This window comes from Bos javanicus, chromosome 13 (assembly GCF_032452875.1).
Source record: "Bos javanicus breed banteng chromosome 13, ARS-OSU_banteng_1.0, whole genome shotgun sequence".
Taxonomy (NCBI): domain Eukaryota; kingdom Metazoa; phylum Chordata; class Mammalia; order Artiodactyla; family Bovidae; genus Bos; species Bos javanicus.
Genome location: NC_083880.1, coordinates 42,147,677 through 42,170,315, shown reverse-complemented (window position 1 = coordinate 42,170,315; position 22,639 = coordinate 42,147,677). Strand labels below are relative to the sequence as shown.

Below are 22,639 nucleotides of genomic sequence, written 5' to 3'. Positions count from 1 at the left end.
ACCAACCACCTGGGGACCTTGTGTCTCTCTGATGTCAGGTCACAGAGATGGGCATGAGTGGGAGAGGAGAGGAGATGAGAGAAATGAAGCCAGAGGGGTTTCCAAGACAGAAAACTACCGTCATATAATGAAACAGAGCAGATGTCAGGCCTTCCCCAGGGGCGTGAGGGTTCAGGTGAAGATGCTCACCTGGGGCAGAGCCAGCCGACCCTCAGGGAGGGCCTGCTTGTCCCAGGCCAGTGTGGGGCCCAGAGACACAGCCCTCAGAACCAGGAGCTCTGAGCCAAGGGTGGGCAATAGGCTGGCTTAGCTGACCACAGACTTACCCTGTCAATGTGTCAATGTGTACATGCCCCTGCCAGACTGTAAGGATGTTACAGGATCTACACACAGGCTGGACAAGGAGCCAAAGCGGAGCAGGCCACTGTCTTTGTGATGTGGCTGGTAGAGTTGTCCTCGGTAGTCTTGGGAAAAGCAGTCTCATCAGGGCTGGTGACCCCTTCAGGGGAACCAATTGGCCAGGAAAGAGACAAGCTAATGACCACGGACAAGAAAATCAGATCCCCAAGCTCAAAAGGCAGAGGAAAGACCCTTCAGCCCCTCCCAAACTCCTCCTCCAGACAGTGTCCCATGACCTCTCTGTCCCAGTTGGGCCCCCACACCCTTGGACACTCCAGGGCAGCCCCTACCAGGACCCAGGGAGAGAGACATGCTTGTAAGGAGTTCTGTCACCCCAGGGCCCGTCCTAGGGCTAGTAATCTATGTTGACAGCCTTGGAAGACAGGCTGGGCTCCAAACGGGAAACACAAGGGTCAGGGAGTGGGAGGGGATGGGGGGACTGGAGCTGCCATCTTCTGAGCCGTCCCCAGAAACTCTGAGAAGACATTCTCATCCATCATTGAGCTCCAGGGCAGTTGCCCTATGGGGCTCCACAGAGGACAGAGCCTTCCATCATCTTAGTCACCCACTTCCCACCCCTGTGCCTGGGCATCCTCCCCCCCACCACAACCCAGAAGGACCATCCACTGTGAGTCTGGCTTCAGAGATGGACGTGGAAAGGACACAAGTGGCTGTCACCTGCAAAACTGTCTGGATTCTTTTTGAGTGGAATGGATGGAGGGTGGCGACATTGGAACATAAATAGAAAAAAGAATGGAAGAATGGATAATGGAAGGAAGGATGGATGGATGAAAACACGGGTGATGCAAGGATGGATGCATGCATGGCTGGATAGATGCATGGAAGGATGGCTGGATGAGTGAATAGATGTGTGGGGAGATGAATGGAAGGACAAATAAATGGATGGATGGAAGTGTGCGTGAATGGACAGGTGATAGACAAATGGAGAATATATGGATGAATGAATATACAACACCAATCCCAAGGGCCCTGTAGGACCCATGAAGGACAAACTTCCGTGAGCAGAGGAGTTTGATTAACTCAGGACCTGCTCCTGCAACCAAGGTGAGACCAATGATAAATTCTCCATCGCTCGACATTGGCAACAACATCCATGGAAATAAATCATCAGAGAGAAGGAAAAACTGACAGGGACCCAGAACGTGCTCTAAGATGCCTTTAATTGCCCTGGTGCCATGCAGACCTAGGACTCCAGACCCTCACTCTTCAGGGGAAGAGGGCCTGCCGCGGGAGTCCGGAGCTCATTCTCCTATATCTGCTGGCAGGTGCTGTTCAGGAGGGTAAACTTGGTATATAAGGGCCGTGAGTCCACAATGAAAGTGCAGTTCACCTGAAAATTAAAAAAAAGTAATTCTATGTAAGACATAAAATAAGAACAATGTAACAATGAGGGTGCAGAAAGGACTTAACAGGAGCTCAAGGGACATTAAAAACTAAGAAGAAAGAAAAGCAGAATCAAACAGTAGCCTGGGGCTTGGTTCTGGAGCTCAGCTCTCCATGATCAAGGCTGGGAGTTCCTGAGAGGGTGCCTGGCGGAACCATGACCTGCCCCTCAGGGTCCTCTCCCCCAGGGCATGCGATGCCTGAAGGGCTCTGCCCAGTGAGCTCCCGGGGAGCCCACAGCCTGCCCAGGAGATGGTTCAGGTGACACCCCCCCGCCACCCAACAGTGGCTGCAAACCCACCCCTGAGGAGGCAGCTCCAAGGCTGGGTCCAGAGAGACCCCAGCCCCACTGAGGGCATCTCTCTGACTGGGACCCATCTTCAAGATCTCAGTCTAACCGACCAGACGTCAGCCCATAGGGTGATGACATGAGAACTGATTGACCGAGCCTTGTCCTTGCTGGCCAGGAGACCAGGAGGAGGGTGGGAGCGACCAGCAAACTAATCAGTCCTCCCGTCCAGAAGAATCGGAGCAGAGGAAGGAGAGGCCCACAGGGAGAACTGCCTCTGCCTGGACCCAAGTTCGTAGGAAGCTGGAGGCTGGGGAGCCTCCATCCTGGAGGGAAGGGCCCAGGGGGGTCTGTAGGAGTCTCTGGTGGGCCAGCCAGGCTGTGAGCACAGGGCCCAGCTTGCTGCTGAGCTGGGAGCATCTCTGTGCAGGGGGAGCCCTGGGACCTGGCGGGGAAGGGCCTGGACCCTGCATTCTGTTCCAGGGTCAACACTGATGCCTTCTCAGCCTCCTCACACACCCTCCTTGACATTCTTTTTCATTCTCTGAAGATTTGTGATGCTTTGGGTTGATTTTACTCTCGAACCTTTTTCCCTTCAGGGCCTTCTTGCAAGGGGCAGTTGTCGATGTCTTCATCGTGTTTTTTACAGATTGTGCGGCCCAGGTGCAGGTCCATTAAATACGTCAAAGAGAACTTCTGTCAAAGGGAGATTGTAGAAACTTCTGTGAGTATATACTTTGCAGTAATGAGAAAAACATGGAGATTCGGATAGAAAATGGGCAAATGGTGTGAATGCGCATGTGTGAATCAACTGGGACAAACCTAGGTGCATATTCTTATTTTTTTATTATCAGTTTATATTTTTCTTTTTCATCCTAAATCTCTATTTTCTTACAAAAAGATGCCCCTGAGTGCAGCTCCCGCAGCCCTGGAATTTCCCCTGCCTCACTCCTCCTGATGGTTGGCACCCAGGAGCTGCATCACCAGCACATGGCATTGGCGGGGCGGGGGGGGGGGTGTTCCAGGACGAAGGGCCCTGGCATTGACAGTACACGCACAGCACACCTGGCATCACCCAGCTCTCAATCACATTATCCAGACACCCGGAGGGCATCACACGGCTCCTTCTAGGGAGGGGGTCAAAAATGCTCATCCGCTGAGCCTCTGTCAAAGCCATGCTGTCCCTTTAGGGGGCAACATCCAGACCAGGATGGGAGCCCGGGGGCTGGATGTTCCCTCTCTCCTGGGGCAGCTGTGACACCCAAGGGCTCATCTGGCAAACCTTCATCCAGGTGGATGTTTGTGACCCGGGTGCTGCTCTGTGTATTCATCAGCTTCTCTAAGAAGTCATCATGAGATAGAATCTCATCTCTTATGGAGAGGCAGTGAGAACTCGGAAGAACTCAAACATGGAGAGGGACGTAGCCAGAAATCTCCCCAGGGAGGAAAATGCCTCTGGGGCACTGACCTAGAAATTTCTAGAAAACTGGCTTCCTTAGGGGTACAGGAATGCCTGCAGCTGATTCAGCCCATCCCCCCCCCCAACACACACACACACACACGCCCAGTCTCTTGCACTGCGGCTGGACCCTGGGCAAGGACAGGTTTAGGATGGATCGGGGGCAGCAGTGGCCACACGGATGCTTGAGGCGCTCTTGGCCTTGCCAAGTCCGGGGCTGGGACTCAAGCCAGGGAAGGACCAGCTGGTCAGGAAATGAGGGCATGTGAGGGAAGCCGGGGCTGTCTGTGTAGGAGAAGACCCTCCCATCAGAGCCCTGCTGACTCAGGTTGACTTGGGGCTGGCCATCCAGTGTCAGGCTTGGGTCTGGGCTCAGAACAGCTGGACAACAGTTAATCCAGACGAAATGTACAGGCGGGGGAGCAATGCACATCAGTGGGAAAGTGCCGCCCGGCCGAGCGCTCAGGACACCATGCTCCCCTCTTCCCCACCCTGATGCTCTGTAACCACAGTCTTCCTGACCTTCCCAGGCTGCCTCGGGGATACCCGACCTTCTTCCTGTCTCCCCCACCCCTCTCTGTGCCGTCTGCCCATCTGCTCAGCACAATGACCTGGGGTCCACGTCTGACACCCCACCCGTACCCCACATCGATTTCCAAGCAGACTCAGAAGCCAGCTCTCCTCTGCCACCCGGAGACCAGGGCAGGGCTCCTGCACCCTGGTCTCAGCTTGCACCCAGGCTGAGACACCCATTTCTCTCACAGTGTCCAGAGAGACGCTGGACAAAGCTGAGCAACCTCTTCTTCTGAGTCCCTGATACTCTGAGGGGAATATCCTGACCGGCCACCAACACACCCACACCCTGCGTGCTATCGCCTCCCGCCCCCCACCCCCACACCCCCTTCTCTGCAACACAGACCTACAGACTGCAGCCTGGCCCTGCAGACACTCATGACTCCTTCTGGTCCAAGGCCCTCTCTGGGCTTCCCCATCCTTCTTATCCCCAAACCTTCATGTGGGTCCTCCCAGGAGTGCCAGTCTTTAAAAAGGCTCTTCTGCCCCCCACACCACCCTCCCCACAGCCCTGCAGTCCTGCACTGACTGCTCTTGTCCGCCTTTTCAACTGTCTCATCCGAGAACTTGGGGCTTGATTGCTCTCATCACCAGGGTAACAGCCCCAGGAGAGCAGGCCCTGCTATCTCCACTGCCTCCTTCAGGCCTGGAGGGGGCTTAGGGAGGGGGAGAGACTCCCCATGGCCCCACCTTTACCCCGAAGTCAGGCCCTGGGGTGAGGGTGTCGGATCTGTGGTCTGGACGAAAGGACAAGAGATCCTTGTCAGTGTTAGTGGCTCACTTGTGCCCGACTCTTTGCGACCCCATGGACTATAGCCCGCCAGGCTCCTCTGTCCATGGGATTCTCCAGGCAAGAGTACTGGAGTGGGTCACCATGCCTTCCTCCAGGGGATCTTCCCAACTCAGGACCAATGGTGGTCTGCTCCACGAGGTGCCTCAGCTCACCAGCTGGGCCATGAGCCCAGCGGCCTAGGCCCGCTGTCGACTCTGCGATGCTGCTCCTTCCTGGACTTTGAAGTTGGGGTGCTGCCCCCCGGTTCATCTCCCTCCTCGCTTAGCCTTCTGCTTCCCTCTCCTTCTCTCCCCTGCTCCAAGCATTCAGCAAATATATTGGAACCTTGGAGCCCTTCTAATGGAAGTTTGTATTTTTAAACATCCTTGACCAAATGAGGGCTTCCCTGGCGGCTCAGACAGTAAAGAATCTGCCTGCAACATGGGAGACCTGGGTCAGGAAGATCCCCTGGAGGAGGGCATGGCAACCCACTCCAGTATTCTTGCCTGGAGAGTCCCCTGGACAGGAGACCCTGGTGGGCTACACTCCATGGGATCACAAAGAGTCGGACACAGCTGAGTGACTAACACTGACCAAATGAAGGGTCTCTTACCCTTTCATGCAGACCACGGACCCGCCACCCCAACCCTGGGGCCTGACTTCAGGGAAAAGGTGGGGCCACAGGGAGGGTCTCTCCCCCTCCCCAAGCCTCCTCCCCTCCCACCTCCATACCTTCCCTACTTCCCTCACCCTCACCTTGTGCTGACTCCTCCCGACCCACAGCAGCTTGTATGCATTCTCGTCTGGTTGGTGCTCATTGAAGTGGTGGATGGCAAACTCCACACACATGCTGAACTCTTGCCCTGTCTTCCCGATGTCCTCAAACATCCAGCTGCAGACATGAGGCCCCAGAGCAAGAAGCCCCAGGAGCAGAGGCAGCTTCCAGAACATGTTGTCCAGCGTCGTCCTGGAGGCTAAGTGCTTGGGAGGCCGTCTCCTCAGCTCCCCACCCAGCACCGCCCTGCCCCGCACAGCGCTCTGCTGCCCACCGGGCCCTCTGCCCAGTTCCTCCTCTCTGATCCTCCCATTATCACCAGATGGGAAATTGAGCTGGGGGTGGGGCGGGGGGATGTCCCAGTTTCCACCCCTTGTCAAATAAGCCTTGGGCACCAGGGACCCGCAGGCTCTGTTCCCCCTCATCTCTAGAGCAGCTTCAGACCAGCCTCAGTAGGGTCTGGGTGAGGGTCTCGAGCCCTCTGGAATTCCCCTCATGGTAGTGCACCCCAGAATGGGCAGAGTCATAGGAACGCTTAGGGATATTGGTGGGTCCTGAGTCCTGGGCAGCTGAGGGTCAAACTGGATCTTGGCTGCAGCCCATGACCTCAGGAATCGTCTGGAATGTACAGTGATGGGCAGTGTGTGGGCTGGGATAGTGTCCTCTCCACCTCCCACATCTGCGGACCTCCTTGCCCTGGGGCCTAGCTGTCCTGGGCACTGGGAAGGGGGCTTCTAATGTCTGTGAGCAAGGGGGAAGCCAGCCAAGGCAGGGGCCCTGCTGGAAAGGATGTGAATGGCAGCCAGGAGGGGGTCAAGGGCTGCGAAACATCAGGATTAGAATACGCTGAATTTGGATAAATGTCTTATCAGCTCAAAAAGAGTGTGTGCTCTGCGGCCACTGGTGGATAGTCTGCAACTGTTGTTTATTTGTCAAATCAACACTGAGGTGCAGCCTTGGGTGCTTGGCAGCAAGCCATGGCTCCAAAGAGACCACAGAGAAATTGAAACAGATGTTTCCTGCTCTCAAGCTCTGGACGAGGTACCAGCAGGGCCCATGCTGTTGGTGAAGGTGGGGAGGGTCATGACTGGGGGCCAAACACAGAGCAAGATGTGCACGCCTTCACTGGAGGCCCTGGACTCCCGGCTAAGGCCAGATTGGTCAACTCAAACCAATAGAGCAGGTTCCGGAAAGCTCTGCAGGGGTCTTATCTAAGGCAGCTACAGGGGAAGGGAAGCCTCTGGGGGAAGTTGCACTGGGCCTTTCATTGGTCCTCTCGGGCCTGTGCTCGTACTGGGGGCTCATGTCAGGGTAAGGTCCCTGCAGGCCACCTGGCCACACAAACTGGATGTCCCATGGAGTAGCCTCAAGTCTCCACAATACTCCAAATCAAATTTGTTGAATGATTTCTTACACTTTTGTATACATCATCTGGCTTTCACCTGGTGGACTATCTGTCAACCGTTGAGACAGTGCTTTCACTCTTCCCCAGACCAGGAATCTGGCTGTTCTCCCTCTAGTTCTGTCCCTTGTAGCTTTACTTCTCCGGAGACTGGGAGAAGGGATGACCCCTACATCAGAGAGACCTCTTGTAACTTCCCTAACTAAGCAAAGCTGTTACATCGGTTTCCCAAACACTGTGTTTCTGATCCCATACGTGTTTAGAGCTACAACCAGCAGACGGAGGCTGCAGTTGACATTAGCCACCTTCACTTGAACCCTGGTGTCCCCCCAGAAGCTCGTGGTGGGCTTACAGTCACCTTGCAGCTGGGTCTGAATGCTAAGCACCATGACACAAAGACAGGGACAAGTGCAAAGCCCTCCGGTGTAGTCAGGTGTATCTGAGCTCAGACCACAGCACAGCTGAAAAGAGGAGGACAAAGAACCTCTGATGGGAGACAGGAGATGAGGCTAGACTTGTCCAGCCCAGGGCCCACGAAAAATGGCTTCATTCCTCTGAGCTCAAGTGCCCTCAAAGGAAGCTCAGATGACCACATCCCCACTCCTATCAGTTTGTACTTGCCCTTATCAAATTGTGGGGAGATGTAGAAATCCCAAACACAGGTACCAAAGGACCAAAGCTGACTCCGGCCAGCTGTGCTCATGGAGTTGCCCAGAGCTGGGGGACAGGGCAGAGGGGGGTCTGTCTCACCAGTGCTTACGGCCTCATCATGGGTATTGGCCAGCCAGGAAAGGGACCAATGACCATGGACATGCAAATCAGATTCCCCAAACTCAAAAGGCAGAGGGAAGACCCCTGAAGCCTCTTCCTCTGAAGTCCTCCTCCATATGGCATCCCACAGCCTGTCTGTCCCAGTTGGGCCCCCACACTCCGATCCCTTAGAGCCTCCAGGCCTGTCCCAGGGCTAGTGACTCTGTGTTGATAGGCTTGAAAGACAGGCTGGGTTCCAGTGGGGGAACACAAGGGTTAGGGAGCGGGAGGGGAGGGGGTACTGGAGCTGCCATCTTCTGAGCCGTCCCCAGAGACCCTGAGAAGACTTTCTCATCTGTCAATGAGCTCCAGGGCAGATGCCCTGATGGGGGTCCACTAAGAGCTTTCTGTCATCTTAGTCACCCACTTCCCACTCCTGTGCCTGGGCATTCTCCCCCACCCCACCCCAGAAGGACTATCCACTGTGAGTCTGGCCACAGAAATGGACATAGAAGAGACACAGGTGGCTGTCACCTGGAAAAACTGTCTGGATTCCTTTTGAGTAGAATGGATGGAAGCTGGAGGGATTGGAGGGTGAATGGACAGAAGAGTGGATGATGGGAGGATGGATGTATGTCTGGATGGATGGATAGATGGATGCATGGATGATGGAAAGATGAATGGATGCCTGACTATATGGATGAGTGAAGGGATAGATGCATAGATACATGGATGGACAGATGATAGGGAAATGAGGAATATATAGATTAATGAATGGATATGCACAGTAACCATGAGGGCCCTGGAGGAACCAGGAAGGGCAACCTCTCATGGTCAGAGGAGTTTGATTAACTCAGTACCTGCTCCTGCAACCAAGGTGAGACCAATGATAAATTCTCCATCGCTCGACATTGGCAACAACATCCATGGAAATAAATCATCAGAGAGAAGGAAAAACTGACAGGGACCCAGAACGTGCTCTGAGATGCCTTTAATTGCCCTGGTGCCATGCAGACCTAGGACTCCAGACCCTCACTCTTCAGGGGAAGAGGGCCTGCCGCGGGAGTCCGGAGCTCATTCCCCTACATCTGCTGGCAGGTGCTGTTCAGGAGGGTAAACTGGGTAAACCAGGGCCGTGAGTCCACAATGAAAGTGCAGTTCACCTGAAAAAAAAAAAGTAATTCTATGTAAGACATAAAATAAGAACAGTGTAACAATGAGGGTGTAGAAAGGGCGTAACAGGAGCTCAAGGGACATTAAACACTAAAGAGAAAAGAAAAGCAGAATCAAACAGTAGCCTGGGGCTTGGTTCTGAGCTCAGCTCTCCATGATCAAGGCTGGGAGCTCCTGAGAGGGTGCCTGGCGGGACCATGACCTGCCCCTCAGGGTCCTCTCCCCCAGGGCATGCGATGCCTGAAGGGCTCTGCCCAGTGAGCTCCCGGGGAGCCTGGAGACTGCCCAGAAGATGGTTCAGGTGATACCCACTCACCCCTCAGTAGCTGCAAACCCACCCCCGCGGAGGCAGCTCCAAGACTGGGTCCAGAGAGACCCCAGCCCCACTGAGGCCCATATCCAAGGTCGCAGTCCAATTGACCAGACGTCAGCCCATAGGGTGATGACGTGAGGACTGATTGACCGAGCCTTGTCCTTGCTGCCCAGGAGACCAGGAGGAGGGTGGGAGCGACCAGCAAACTAATCAGTCCTCCCGTCCAGAAGAATCGGAGCAGAGGAAGGAGAGGCCCACAGGGAGAACTGCCTCTGCCTGGACCCAAGTTGATAGGAAGCTGGAGGCTGGGGCTCCTCTACCCTGGAGGGGAGGGCCCAAAGCGGGCAGTCTGTGGGGGTCTTTGGTGAGCCAGCCGGGCTGTGAGCACAGGGCCCAGTTTGCTGCTGAGCTGGCAGCATCTTTGTGCTGGGCGAGCCCTGGGACCAGGAGAGGAGGGGTCTGGACTCATCGTTCTGTCCCTGGGTCAACCCTGATGACTTTCCTTGAAGCCTTCTGTGAGGTAAAGAAAATAGACATAGAGGTCTCTGCCCAGATTCCTGGCACACAGCATCTGAATCCCTTGTAAGTTTCTAAGTGATAAGAACTCCAGGAGCATGTTCTGTTCTACTGAGGTGATTCTAGTGAGCTCCTGGATGGGGACTGGTTACTAGAAAAACCCACCGATGGAATTGGAGATAGTCATGCCAACGGAGGAAGTCTCCTCCCAAATCCTGACCTGGTCACCATGTGGGTGACCACGTTCTTGTACTGGGGGGTGATGCACCTCAATCACCAAAGCTTCTGTGCTCGGGACCCTCCCTCACCTCGTCCTGGGTATCTCTGTGTCTGGCTGCTCACCTGTGTCCTTTCACTATATCTTTTAATAAGACAGGAAAGCTAATTATTCCCTGAGTTCTGTAGGTCACTCCAGCAAATTAATCAAGCCTGAAGAGGGGGAGATAGGAACCCCTGATGTGTGGTCAAATTGGACAGAAATTCTGAGCAACTGGCATCTGAATGAGGGACAGGTGTCTCAGGGGCTTCAGCCTTTAACCTGTGAAACCTGATGCCACCTCCAGGTAGGTGGCTGGTGTCCTGGAAGGATTTCTTGGTCACTAGAAGGATCAGTAGCAAGGTGCTCTGTGTGGGGAATAAGGAGTTCCAAAAGGCAGTGAAAGTGTTAGCTGCTCAGTCGTGTCTGAGTCTGCTACCCCATGGACTGTAGCCCACCAGGCTCTCCTGTCCGTGGGATTCTCCAGGCAAGAATCCTGGAGTGGGTAGCTATTCCCTTCTCTAGGGGATCTTTCTGTCCTAGGGATCAAACCCAGGTCTCTGGCATTGCAGGCACATTCTTTACCATCTGAGCCACCGGGGAAGCCCAAAGGGCAGAACTGTTGCTAATTAAAGGAGAGGCAGCACTGAAACCACCTGAGGCAGAGGCTCATAGAGATTAGGAGATGACTGCCTGGGACGCTGCATATACCCTAACCTTGACAGCAAGCCCTCCCTTTGAAAACTGCAGAAGAAATAATGCAGGACTGTCACTTCCTTCATCCTTATCACACACTCCTGCTTGACTATATAACCTTTCCCTACTGACCAGGGAGAGGGGGCACAGTTTTTGAGGTACTAGCCTTCTGTGTTCCCCCATTGCCTGGCAAGGTAATAAAGCCACTCTTTCTTTCTCCATAATTCTGCTTGGCACTGGGACACAGAGAGCCAAGATTTTGGCAACACGCCCTCCTTGAAGTGATTTTTCCATCTCAGGTTGTTTTCATTCTCAAACCTTTCTCTCTCCTGGGCTTTCTTGCAGGGGGCAGTTGTCAATGTCTTCGTCGTGTTTCTTACAAATTGTGCGGCCCAGGTCCAGTTCCATTAAATATATCATTGTCCAGCTCTGCCAAGGAGAAATTAGAAAACAGAAGGGTAGAGAATCCAGTAGAAAAGTGGGCGAAGGACTAGACTATGCATATAAATAGGACACGCACCTATGTGCAATTTCTCTACAAGAACATACCAACCAAAAGATGCCCCTGAGTGCAGCTTCAGCAGCCCTGGACACTTCCCTGTCTTGCTCCTCCTGATGACTGGGACCTGGGAGGCGTATCACCAGTCCACGGCAGTGGCGGGGGGTGGGGGGTGTCATGGGACAGAGGACCTGGGGCTGACAGTACACGCACAGCACACTTGATGTCCCCTAGCTCTCAGTTGTATTAGCCAGACACGCAGAGGGCATTGCACGGCGCCTTCTAGGGAGGGGGCTGGAAATGCGCATCCACTGAGCCTTTGTCAGAGCTGTGCTGTCCCTCAGGGGGAAACATCCAGACCAGGACAGAGGCCTGGGGGCTGGACCCTCCATCTCTCCTGGGGCACCCAGGGGCTCAGCACCCAAGGGCAAACCTTAATCCAGGTGGGTGTTTTTGACCTGGGTGCTGCTCTGTGTGTCCATCACCTTCTCTAAGAAGTCATCATGAGATAGAATCTTGTCCCCTACAGAGAGGTGGTGAGGACTTGAAAGAACTCAGACACAAAGAGGGATGTGGCCAGCAATCTCACCAGGGAGGAACACACCTCCAGGGCACTGACCTGGAATTGTCTAGAAAGCTGATTCCTTAAGGGTTCAGAAATGCCCGTAGCTGAAGCCACCAGCCACAAACATATACACACAAACACACACACATGCCCAGCACCTTGCACTGCAGCTAGACCCCAGGCGAGGACAGGATTAGGAGAGATCAGGGCCTGGAGTGGCCACAGTGATGCTCAAGGGGCCCTTGGCCTCCCCGAGTCCAGGGCTTGGACTCAACCCAGGGAAGGGCCGGCCAGTCAGGAAATGAGGGCATGTGAAGGAAGCCAGGGTCATCTGTGCAAGAGGGCAGCCGCCTCCAGTCCCTTCAGGAGTGTGTGCGGCGGGGGACCCTCCCATCAGAGCCCTGCTCACCCAGGCCAGCTTGGGGTGAGCCGTTCCACAGCCCCGGCCCATGACTGTCACTCACCTTTTGCTGGGCTCGCCTCACCTCCAGCAGCTTGTAGGCCTGCTCCTCGGTATTGCCACTGTTGAACCAAGCCACGGCGAACTCCACAGACACCACAAAATAATCGAGGTCCTTACTAATGTCTACGAATTCCATTTGAATGGCCCAGACATGCATGCCCAGGACAGCAAGCCCCAGAAGCAGAGTTGCCTTCAGAAACATGCTGCTCGACCTCAGCCCGAAAGACAGCTGACAGGGGCGTGGGAGTGGTCTCTGGGCAGGGGCGCCCTCCACAGCCCATATCCCCTACAGCCCTGCGCTGCTGGCCTCCTGCTTTGAGGGGGCCTCTGCCCAGCCGTTCCGCAGCATCCCCGGCCAGTCTCTCCTGTGGACACCAAACAGAGGCCAAGTGGGGGGTCGCATTCCCTCCTTGGTCACGTAAACCTCGAAGGTAGGGACTTGCACCCAGCAGGCTCTGTCCCCCTCATTTCCAGGGCTTCATCCTGTGAGTGTCCCACGCTTGCTGGGCCCTGAGTCCCCCGTTTGCCTTCAGGGCCGTATAAGCAGGGACTCCCGGAGTCACGTGAAGTCCTGGGAGCGCCAGGAAGCTCATTCCTGGGCAGTGGCCAAGGCTGCCTGTGGCCTTGGCTGGAAGCAACAGCCCCCAGGCGAGCCCAGGGGAGTATGGGGTATGCAGCCAGCCGCGGGGGTGTCTAGGTGAAGCTGTCCTCCCCACTGCCCTGATAGGAGCTTCTAACCGTAGTTGATCTCCCAGCCATCTTCTCTCTTATTGACTATCAGCTCATGTCCACTACAGTCAGAGAGTATCTTTCCTATTATGTCTCTTCTTGAAACTTACTGAGGTTTGTTTTATGACCAATATGCCACAGGTTCTTGAGAAGACTGTATGCTCTGCATTCTTCAGGCACAGTGTTAGGTATTGACGCATCTCACCGCCAGCAGGCTCTAGCAGATACTGATGTATCTCAGGTCACCTGTGTGACCCAACTTTTCTCATATGGACTCTCTTTACTTTATTTTTTGTTTGGTTTAGGTTTGTGTTTGGATCTGTTTTTCTGCCCGTTCCTGAGAGAGGTGTTAAAAATCTCTCACTGTGATGATAATTGTGGATGTATCTAGTCTCCTTTTCTCATAACTGTGTACATTTGAGACACTGTCATTAACTGCTTGTACAAACAGAGCTGTGGGGCCATTTTATTCTCATCAGTGATCCCTTTACATCCCAGTGATGCTCTCGCTGTGGAGTCAGCCTTGTCTGACATCAGAGTAGCCACTCCAGCAATGCTTTCACTAGCGTTTCCATGATGTATCTTTATCCATCTTTTTACTTGCAGATAGTGCCTTAATAATTAAGTATGTGTCTTGGTAAACAGCGTGTAGGTTTTAAAATCAGTCTAACATTATTTTATTTAGAGGATTTATCCCACTTGTGATGACTCCTGTTACTTACGTTGAGTATCACTTGACTGTATGATCATCACTTCCCAGGTGGTGCTACTGGTAAAGAATCTGCCTCCCAGTGCAGGAGACACAAGAGATATGGGTTCGATCCTTCAGTGGGGAAGATCCCCTAGAGTAGGATATGGCAACCCACGCCAGTCTTCTTGCCTGGAAAATTCCATGGACAGAGGAGCCTGGCAGGTTACAGTCCATGGAGTCTCAAAGAGTTGGACACGACTGAGTGACTAAGCACAGCACAATACAGAGGTTATCACATTAAGTTTTTATTGCAGTTTACTGTGAGCAGAAAACATACTCTGAACCATGTCAATCTTTTGAAATTTGTGAGATTTCTTTTCTCTTTGGCTGGCTGAAATGTTTTTATTTTGTCTTCATTTTTGAGCAATATTTTTGCTGACTGTAGAATGCTAGGTTGTTTCCTTTTTGATCTCTATGCACATTCAAAGTAGGGCTTCTGAGAACGATGTATTTCCAGTTGACTTTCACTCTTAGGATGCAGCTCTTCATGGTCTCCACTGAAATCCTGGGATATTCATCACAGTCCTCTTTGGCAGATACCGCACTCTAGGTTTTGTTCCCTGAATTGAGACAGGGAAGATGCCTTTTCTTCAGGGGCATTTCTCCTCAGCATCTGGCAAAAATACCACTGTGGGGGGAACCTGGAGACTGGAGAAGACAGGGATGCTGGTGAAGGCCATATGAAAGCCCAAGGAGCAGACCAAGGTCAGCAGGCCTCCTCCTCACCCCACACCTCTGACCTTGACCCTGGGATAATAGATCCATAACTAAACATGCAACTACAGGACATGACTACTCCTTAGCCTTTAGCAGGTCTGACTGTTGCTATTTCAGAAGTCGAGAGGGACCGGGATGGCTGGCCTGGCACCTGCTGGGAGAACAGAGTTGCCATTTCTCAGGGCAGTGGGGTGGGGTGGGGGGCCTACCGTGATGTTGGGGGTCGGGGGCACAGGCAGGAGAGATGCCCAGACTGCCCTCTGCTCCCAGAAGGACACGTGCCAGGCGGCCAGGCTGCTGTGCACATCAGGCAAACACAAATTTAAGGAAGCTCTACAAAATAGTGACCCTGCAGAAAGGTCACAGTCATGAGGTCAGTGAGAGTCTGAGGAGTGGCCCCGAAGGAAGGAGATGAAGATGCCCCTTTCTCCAGGAGCTCCTGGCAGGACAGGTACTTCCATGTCCTGGTGCCCAGCTACTGGCGAAGCAGGGTGTCTGCCTGTCCCTGACAGCTGATGGGTCTGAGCACCAACAGGGGACACCTCTGCATTCTACCCTGGACTCCTTGGTTGCACTGTGGTTAGAGAGGAAGACCCACCTGTGTGTGGGTGTCTCTCACTCACACGCTGAGGGTGATGGGCATCACGTTGGCAAACTCCTCTCCAATGCCTCAGGGGAAACACTTCTTTGCATTGTAATTACAGCATTCCCCTAAATTGGAGACTCTTTGAGATGAAAACTACTTTTGGAAACACAGTAGGATTGGGGCACAGCAGTTGCCTTGGCACATGAAGACAGGTCAGAAGAGGGGAGATGAGCCCAGTACAGTAGGCCTGGCACAGCACCAGGGGACCCCAAGTGTACCGGGGGAGGGTGGGATGTGCCCTGGGAGTCCTGGGCCAGCGCTCCCGATCCGGCAATAGGAACAAGCCTTGGTGGTTGTGACACGGAACCGCACGTTGTCGCGGCTGGAGATGCCTTAAATGTAGCCTAGCACCACCACCTGGAGAGAGGGGCAGAGCTCCATGTGGGCATTTCTGGCCGAAGTGCCCAGGCCATAAGAGGGGGCCCCACAGTGCTGGTGGTGTCAGGACATGCAGTGCTGTGGGGAATGGTGGGCAGTCCAGGGATGCTGGTGAGCAGGTGATACCGGCCAATGGGGCTCCATTCCACTGGGGTGCCTGGAAGATAGTGTGGAGCTTGTGCCTTGGGGTGAGGGGTCCCTTGAGCAGGGCATCAAGTCCCCAGCTCCCATCTATCCTGTGTGGAAATTGCTCCCTCTCCCCACTGCTTTAGCCTGTCCCACCGGTGGGCACACATGCCTGTGGCCAGGGAAGTGCAGGCTAGCTTAGGGTCCCATGGTGGGAGGCCTGGGGAGCAGGTCGAGCCCTTCTGCTGCTCTGTCCCCCGGGGGTTGGGTCTTGTCTCTCACCTGGCAGTGCCTTGGAGCAGGATGGCTGCACTGGCCCGGTCTCATGCCTTGGCTCCAGCCCCTGCGAGCAGAGAGTGGGGAGGATGGGGGCTTTCTGGGAGGGTTCTCGGGAGGGCTGTCAGCACACACCTCCCACTCCCCCATCACTGCCAGGAGCCGGGCAGAGCTGCCCATCCCTGTGTATGTAGCTGGGTCTGAACTGACAGCTCTGGGAGAAGCCCTCCAGGGGCAAAACGGGGAGCTTGAAAGCCAGGGGTCTGGGGAGTGGGAGGGTTGGGGGCAGAAATCCTGTCTCTTCCCTCCTCGGTCCTCTTCCGGTCCAGCTCCCAGATGGTCTATGGCAGCAGAATAGACAGCAGAGAAGGGAAGGCTGACCTTCAGCCACATAAATATTGAGGGAGTGGAGCGTCTCTCTCCTATCAGAGCCACTGTGGGTCTAAGGTGGTGAGACAGACCTCCACTACTTTTTCCTGTCTCTGTCCTCCTGCTCTGTGGCCCCAGCATTGGGTGTAGATGTGGGTTTGCAAAGTCGAGCAAGAAAGGGAAGATCCAGGGAACCAGAAAGGACTGGATGGATCATGGGAGCTCAAGAAAGTGGACCTGAATGGCACGAGTGTGGTTCTAACCCTAATGGCACAAGGAAGATGTGAACGGAAGGAAGGGACAGACCACCACCCAGCCAGCCTGGCTCCTGCAAAACACACATGCACAGACCACAGCCCTGCAGGACGGACACAGAGCTGACCTGACCCTGAAACCACAACCCACAGAACGCTGGTCAGAATTTGTGCCCTGAATACAGCTGGGAGGATCGCCCACTGAAACAAAAATACCAGCATTCCCCAGAAAGCACAAATAAGATACAGACTCTCCTAATACAATTTTCAGAACATCCAGGATATGACCCAAGATTACTCAGTATACAGAGAACCAAGAAAATTACAGCTCTCCTGGGGGATGGGAGGAACCAATCAACAGATGCCAGTGCTGAGATAACTCAGGTATTGGAAATATCTGACAGACTTTAAAGAAGGTATTATCCAAAACTTCCAGGGACTTCCTTGGCAGTCCAATGGTTAAGACTCCGTGCTTCCAATGCAGGGGGACCAGGTTCGATCCCTGTTTGGGACACTAAGATCCCACATGCTGTGTGGCCAAAAGAAAAAATGAAAGTTCCAAGTGGGAGTAAGCACTCTTCAAAGATTGGAAAGGTAGGAACTATTAGTAAGAAATAGAAGATAGCCTTAAAAACCAAATGAGAATTTTACTGATATCCTGGAAAATTAAAAAAACCAAAATAAAAATCTCATTAGTGAACTCAAGAGCAGACTGAAGATGTCAGCAAAAAGGGCTTATTAACTTGAGGACAGATCAATAGAAATTATCCATTACAAACACTCAAGAGGAATAAAATGTTTAAAGGCGTGAATAGAGCTTCAGCAGTCTATGGGAAAATTTAAAGGAGTCTTTCATGTCGTTGGACTCTCAGAGGGAAATGAGAAAGTGTTACAGAAAAAGAAGAAGAGGGGGGAGACGAAGGAAGAAAAAGAAGAGATAATGGCTGAGACTTTCCCAAATTTGTCAAAGACACAGGTTTATGAAACTTATTGAACCCCAAAACAAGTAAATTCTAAGAAATCCACATCAAGGTACTGCTAAAAACTAAAGACAAAGGAAAAAAAAAAAACCAAGAGCCTTTAGACAAAAGACATAATTTACAGAAGAACAAAGATTTAAACAACTGCAAATTTCTCACCAGGAACAGAGAAGCTAGAAGGAAGTGGAATAAGACTTTGAATTCTGAGAGATAAGAACTGCCAAACCAGAATCCCATAGTCAGGGGAAATATATTTTAGGAATAATCATGATATGAAGATGTTATCAGCTGAGGACAGGTTTAAGATATCTCATTGCCAGCAGACATGCTCTGGAAGAAGGGCTAAAAGAATTCTTCAATGGGGAGAAATTTTCTGAGTTCTTCATGGGCTGAGTAACCTTGGATTGCATTTTGGGCATATGAAAATTGTGTTATGAGACTCTGTCTTACTTATCTCTATGGGGAATGTTGGTATTTTTGTTTGGGAGGGTGGAGGAAAGGGTTCCACATGAGTGATGCAGGAGCTTCTGGAAGGACAGCAGCCCAGCCCACACCTCCAATGTCCAGAGCTGTGAGATAATAAATGTGCGTTGTCTTAAGCCATTGTTGGTGGTAGCTTGTCACTGCAGCCTCCAGAAGTTAGCCAGCTGCCCAGAGAGGAGAGGGCGCTGCCGTGGAGACTGGGGGAGAGCCTGAAGGGACCTGCTGGGGCTGGAGCCCTGCAGCGGGGGCTTCTTGGTCTCTCCCCTTACTCTCTTCCTCCAGACCAGGAAAGTCTAGGACGTGTGATGAGACAGGAGGCAGGGCAGACTGAGGGTCACAGGAGAAAGAAGACATCTCTCCCTCCCGCAGCAGGCCTCTGGGTTGGAGAACCACATCTCCAAACACCTTCTAAGCTTTGGGCATCTGAAGACCCTGCCCAGATGGTGGTACTGGATGGAGGCTATGTGTGTACTGTATGAGTGCCACAGAGGGTCACAGGGACAGGAAACACCACTGGTCCATCCACAGGGACAGCAGGACGTGAACACAGAGCTGTGTCGAGGCCACACCTGCAAGTTTCCTTACGAGGCACACCCTCCATTTTCTGGGGAACCTTAGCTTTTCCAGGGAGTCCCAGACACCTCTCATAGCTAAGAAATAGCAGGAGGAAGATGCCAAGGTTTGGGTTCTTGGGCAAACTTGCATCCTGGCCAGCCCGGGAAGTGGAGAGGGGACCAACCGGGAGAAAGTCTGAGGATGATCACATAGAGAGAACATGGTGTTCGGGACTCCACCTCGCTCCACTGCCCTGGGACCCAGCGCCCCCGTGTCCCTGTCGCTTCCTGCCCCTCCAGGCCTCCCACGGCCTGGCTGGACTGAACTCAGTGGATGGAAACCCCAGGCTGGCTCCCACTCAGAGACACTAGGCTAGCAGGAGGGTCTAGCCTGCCCAGAGAGCAGCCCCCAGAGAGAGAGGGGGTTTGGTGGGTATGTGTATTTAAGACGAGCAGGCCTGGGAGGAGGACGCAAGTTTGCCCAGCTCTCCCAGAGGGCTCTCACCTGCGAGATCAAGAGGAGGAGAACAGCTGTGGGTGTGGGTGGCGCCCAGCTGCCTTGAATCCACTGGGCAGAACGGCCCCAGGCAGGGCGAGCCATGATGGCCAGACCCTGGCAGGGGCCCCGGCTGCTGCTGGCTATTGTGGGGGCTCTGGTGGCCCTCAGCTATCAATCAAAGCGGAAGACCTTCATTCTTGTCTACGAGGTGCCTGTGTCAGACCCCGTGGTGGTGACCACCACGGACTTTTTGACCACGGACTTCAACAAGAAGAACAAGGACCTGTACAACTTCAGGATCGTGCGTGTCCTGAAGGCTGTGAAGAGGGTCAGTGCCCCCCACCCTCCCCTCGTGCCCCTCTCTGGGGATCTGTGGGTTCAGGGCAGCCATGCAAGTGAACTCAGTCTCGTTTAGTCCAAAGTGGGTGTTTCAAGTGAAAGTGAAAGTGAAGTTGCTCGGTCGTGTTCGACTCTCAGCGACCCCATGGACTGCAGCCTACCAGGCTCCTCCATCCATGGGATTTTCCAGGCAATCTCGTGGAGTGGATGAAGTGGAGTCGCTTAAATGATACCCAAGACCAGGGCCGCACATCCTGGTTCAAGGGCCTGAGCTGCAGGAAGGGGACTCTTGGGCACCGGGAGACCATGTGTGCACGTCAGGGGCTGTCTCCATGACGGCAGCGGCACCCAGTACCCACAGCTGAGACGGGCTGGCCCTCAGAGTCTAGCCTGCTGCTCTCTGCCCTTGACATCAGCAACACATGGATCACCAAGGGTGACTTTGCCCATGGAGTGGCTTCTGGGGAATTCTGCTCAAATGGCAGAGGGGCCAGGGGAGGCAACCAAGAAGGGGAGAGGGGAACCCGTGGGTCTGTCCAAGGAGGGCCTTCAACCTGGGGTGGCCCGTGAGGAGCTCCCACCCCTGGAAGTGACAGAGATGGGAGAGGGGTCCTTTATCCCTTGTCCTTGCCTCCCACAGCTGACTGACCACCTGGAGTATCAGGTCAGCCTGGAGATGCGGCGGACTACCTGCCTCAAATCGGAGCTGACCAACTGCTCCTTCCAGGAAGGGAAGCTCTACAAGGTACTGGGCACGTCAGCAAGAAAGGGCTCACTTCCCGGGGCTCTGCTCCTCAGATTTTGGAAGAACGATGGGGAGGCAGGGGGCCCAGATGGAGGAGCAGAAGTGGCTGAACTGCAGGGTCGGGCAGAGCCCTCTGACTCCAGGCAAATAGCTGGTTATAATAATATTTTAGCAGCTGGGGGGCTTTGCTGGTGCACCCACTGAATATCTGAACGTCAGCCTGTTGTGAACACACAATCACAGGGCTGTATGCTCTGCTCCTTTCACCAGCAATGTTGAGGCAAACAGGAGGAAGTGATAGGAAAATGAGTCAGGAATAGTTCAACCAGGGGTGGAGTGGGTCAGGGAGGGGAGAAGCCTGCAGGCACGTGACCTGGTGAGGAGCCGCCTCCCTAAAAATGGCTTCATCCCCACCCAGCATTCTCATACTGGGAAGGTCAGCTGGGCCATCATCACTCAGGAGGTGGACCATCACACACACACACACACACGTCAGAAGGGCCCATGTGCTCAGAGGCCTTGAAGACCTCAAGTCCTACAGGCCCTGCAAACCACAGCTCTTTACCCAAAGGGACTACATGAGGGTGATCACATAGTGATCTTGCCTAGGACAGTCCTGTTTGGTGTCCAACTTCCTAGTGTCATTGTTAATACCATCCCCATTTGCTTACAATGTGTCCTGGTTTGGTTCCTAGATTTTTGGTCACCCAATTCTAGTGGCCTGCGTGTTCTGGACATAAACGTGTCCATCCACAGGCTCCCCCTTCCATGGAAAAGTCTTCAAAATCTAGCAAGTTAGACGTGTTGGTGGAGAAGATCATGAAGTCTACGAAAAGAGTAATTGATGATTACAGTAAACTTAGTCTTGTCATTGTGGGAGATTGAATTGTGGAGTCAGTATTCTGAATTCTATCTTAGGAGAAATGTCAATGTTTAAGCCTCCCACCCCACCATGTCCTCACCCTGGGATTTCCAAGAAAGAGCAGGAAAGCAAAATCACAGTATGAAATGATAATAATGTACAAAATCTGTTGATTGAGCTTTCATTGTTGGAAAAGAAATGGGATCTTAGGAGAGAACCAGGAAGGGGAAGGCGAAGGTGTGATGACAGGTGGATGGGCAGATGAAGGAAGGAAGGAGGGAAGGAAAGGGGATGGGTCGCATGGGAGGAAGGTGAAGGGAAGCGTGAAGGGGTGAGGTAGGAGAGCAGGTGGAGGGAGAGGGAGGGAACCAAGTGAGGGTAAGGTGTGACATGAACAGTGCATGAGTAGAAAAGAAGAGGAAGAAAAAGTCAGTCGTTTCCACAGTGATGTGAGTGGGGAGACACTTTATCTCTAGTCTCCAATTCCAACCACGAGCGGAAGGCGGTTCTGTGGGGGTGGTTCCAGCAGGGACACTATCAAATCCTTAAAATCAAAATAAAGACAGACCCACAAGTTGCCTGGAGATGGATTGGGGGTGGGGGCTGTCATTTCCCCATCCACATGTCTAATGCCTTCTTCTTTCCCCTTTAAAATGTTTACCTTGTGTGTTGATCTTTTCTACATTTTGTTTTGTGTTTATTTTAGAAAATCGATTGCTACTTCTCAGTATTTGTTATTCCCTGGTTTGAAAAGTATAAAGTTCTGGCCCAAAACTGCACAAATGTCTAGGTGTCTCGGAGTGCAGCCCACAGATACTGTGCATCAAGATACCCTGCACCCAACAGGAACTCTCAGTGAAGAAAATAAATGTTGGTCAACCTGTGCTCTTCAAGCTCTGAATGTTTATGATTCCATTCTTTTCCCCCAAGATTCTTTAACTTATAATAAAATGATCTGAAGTTCTTCTGGGCTAGGGCAGTTTGGGGGTCTAAGGGAGATGACATGTATAATTCTTGTCCTTATAGCCTATACACCTTCAGGATAGCAGAACTTCAACCTCATCTTTATATCAAGTAGGATTGTTTAGATTTTAAACTAAGTTGAGAAAAGGGGGAAGGAGAACAAAGGAAGATGCTCTAATTACTTAACTGAACAGCTAAAAGATACTGGCAAGAATGCCTGTGATGACATCTCTGAGATGCCCAGTCTTGTCTAAAGTGTGAAGGAGGAAACAAGGACAAACAATGCAAGTAATTGAAAAGAGGAGGGCACATGCCTTATTTTTGCAGGCATGAGCACTTTCTGATACCAGACTTCAGAATTAGACTCATACCCCAGCAACAGCAGCATTGGACCAGAGCAGGTCTCTTTTTGGAAGGATTTCTCTCCCACAATTGGCAAACCAACCACAATGATGTTTGGTTTCTTGTTTTCCTTCCTGTGGGAGGAGGAGGATATGGGCCATCATGCCCCATTTATTCTTCCCAACAAACCCATCAGATGAATTCCTCCGGGAAGGCAGTGTTTGAGGGCAGAGAGAAACCAGGAATGCTGCATTAAAGGAGGTGCCCTTTCACGGATGTCACATTACCAGTGAGAAATAAGCACCCCCACCCACCAGCTTGA

The 22,639-nt window shown here is 52.9% G+C and overlaps 3 protein-coding genes across 3 annotated transcripts; 1 reads left to right on the top strand and 2 right to left on the bottom strand.

Annotated features, from left to right (window-relative positions):
* Positions 1-1,563: 1,563 nt before the first annotated feature.
* LOC133259209 (probable cystatin-15) lies at positions 1,564-6,211 on the bottom strand. Its single transcript, XM_061436417.1, has 3 exons — positions 5,653-6,211; positions 2,678-2,788; positions 1,564-1,750 (listed from the first exon to the last, which is right to left on the bottom strand). The coding sequence occupies exons 1-3, from the start codon at positions 6,094-6,096 to the stop codon at positions 1,670-1,672; spliced, it is 636 nt and encodes a 211-aa protein (XP_061292401.1). The 5' UTR covers positions 6,097-6,211; the 3' UTR covers positions 1,564-1,669.
* A 2,587-nt stretch (positions 6,212-8,798) lies between these two features.
* On the bottom strand, positions 8,799-12,871 carry LOC133259208 (probable cystatin-16). The gene is made up of 3 exons (XM_061436416.1): positions 12,306-12,871; positions 11,096-11,206; positions 8,799-8,986 (listed from the first exon to the last, which is right to left on the bottom strand). The coding sequence occupies exons 1-3, from the start codon at positions 12,504-12,506 to the stop codon at positions 8,906-8,908; spliced, it is 393 nt and encodes a 130-aa protein (XP_061292400.1). The 5' UTR covers positions 12,507-12,871; the 3' UTR covers positions 8,799-8,905.
* Positions 12,872-16,421: 3,550 nt separating this feature from the next.
* Positions 16,422-21,896, top strand: CST11 (cystatin 11). The gene is made up of 3 exons (XM_061436415.1): positions 16,422-19,394; positions 20,046-20,150; positions 21,719-21,896. Exons 1-3 carry the CDS (start codon positions 19,167-19,169, stop codon positions 21,800-21,802), a joined length of 417 nt encoding a protein of 138 aa, XP_061292399.1. The 5' UTR covers positions 16,422-19,166; the 3' UTR covers positions 21,803-21,896.
* The last annotated feature ends 743 nt before the right edge of the window (positions 21,897-22,639 follow it).

Coding starts and splice junctions, on each gene's coding strand:
- LOC133259208 (XM_061436416.1), bottom strand. CDS start 12,506: ATGTTTCTGAAGGCAACTCTGCTTCTGGGGCTTGCTGTCCTGGGCATG. Junction 11,207..12,305: donor TGAGGCGAGCCCAGCAAAAG/GTGAGTGACAGT, acceptor TCTCCTTGGCAG/AGCTGGACAATGATATATTT. Junction 8,987..11,095: donor AAAGCCCAGGAGAGAGAAAG/GTTTGAGAATGA, acceptor TTTTTTTTTCAG/GTGAACTGCACTTTCATTGT.
- LOC133259209 (XM_061436417.1), bottom strand. CDS start 6,096: ATGAGGGGGAACAGAGCCTGCGGGTCCCTGGTGCCCAAGGCTTATTTG. Junction 2,789..5,652: donor TCGGGAGGAGTCAGCACAAG/GTGAGGGTGAGG, acceptor TCCCTTTGACAG/AAGTTCTCTTTGACGTATTT. Junction 1,751..2,677: donor AAGGCCCTGAAGGGAAAAAG/GTTCGAGAGTAA, acceptor TTTAATTTTCAG/GTGAACTGCACTTTCATTGT.
- CST11 (XM_061436415.1), top strand. CDS start 19,167: ATGATGGCCAGACCCTGGCAGGGGCCCCGGCTGCTGCTGGCTATTGTG. Junction 19,395..20,045: donor TCCTGAAGGCTGTGAAGAGG/GTCAGTGCCCCC, acceptor TGCCTCCCACAG/CTGACTGACCACCTGGAGTA. Junction 20,151..21,718: donor AGGAAGGGAAGCTCTACAAG/GTACTGGGCACG, acceptor TGTTTATTTTAG/AAAATCGATTGCTACTTCTC.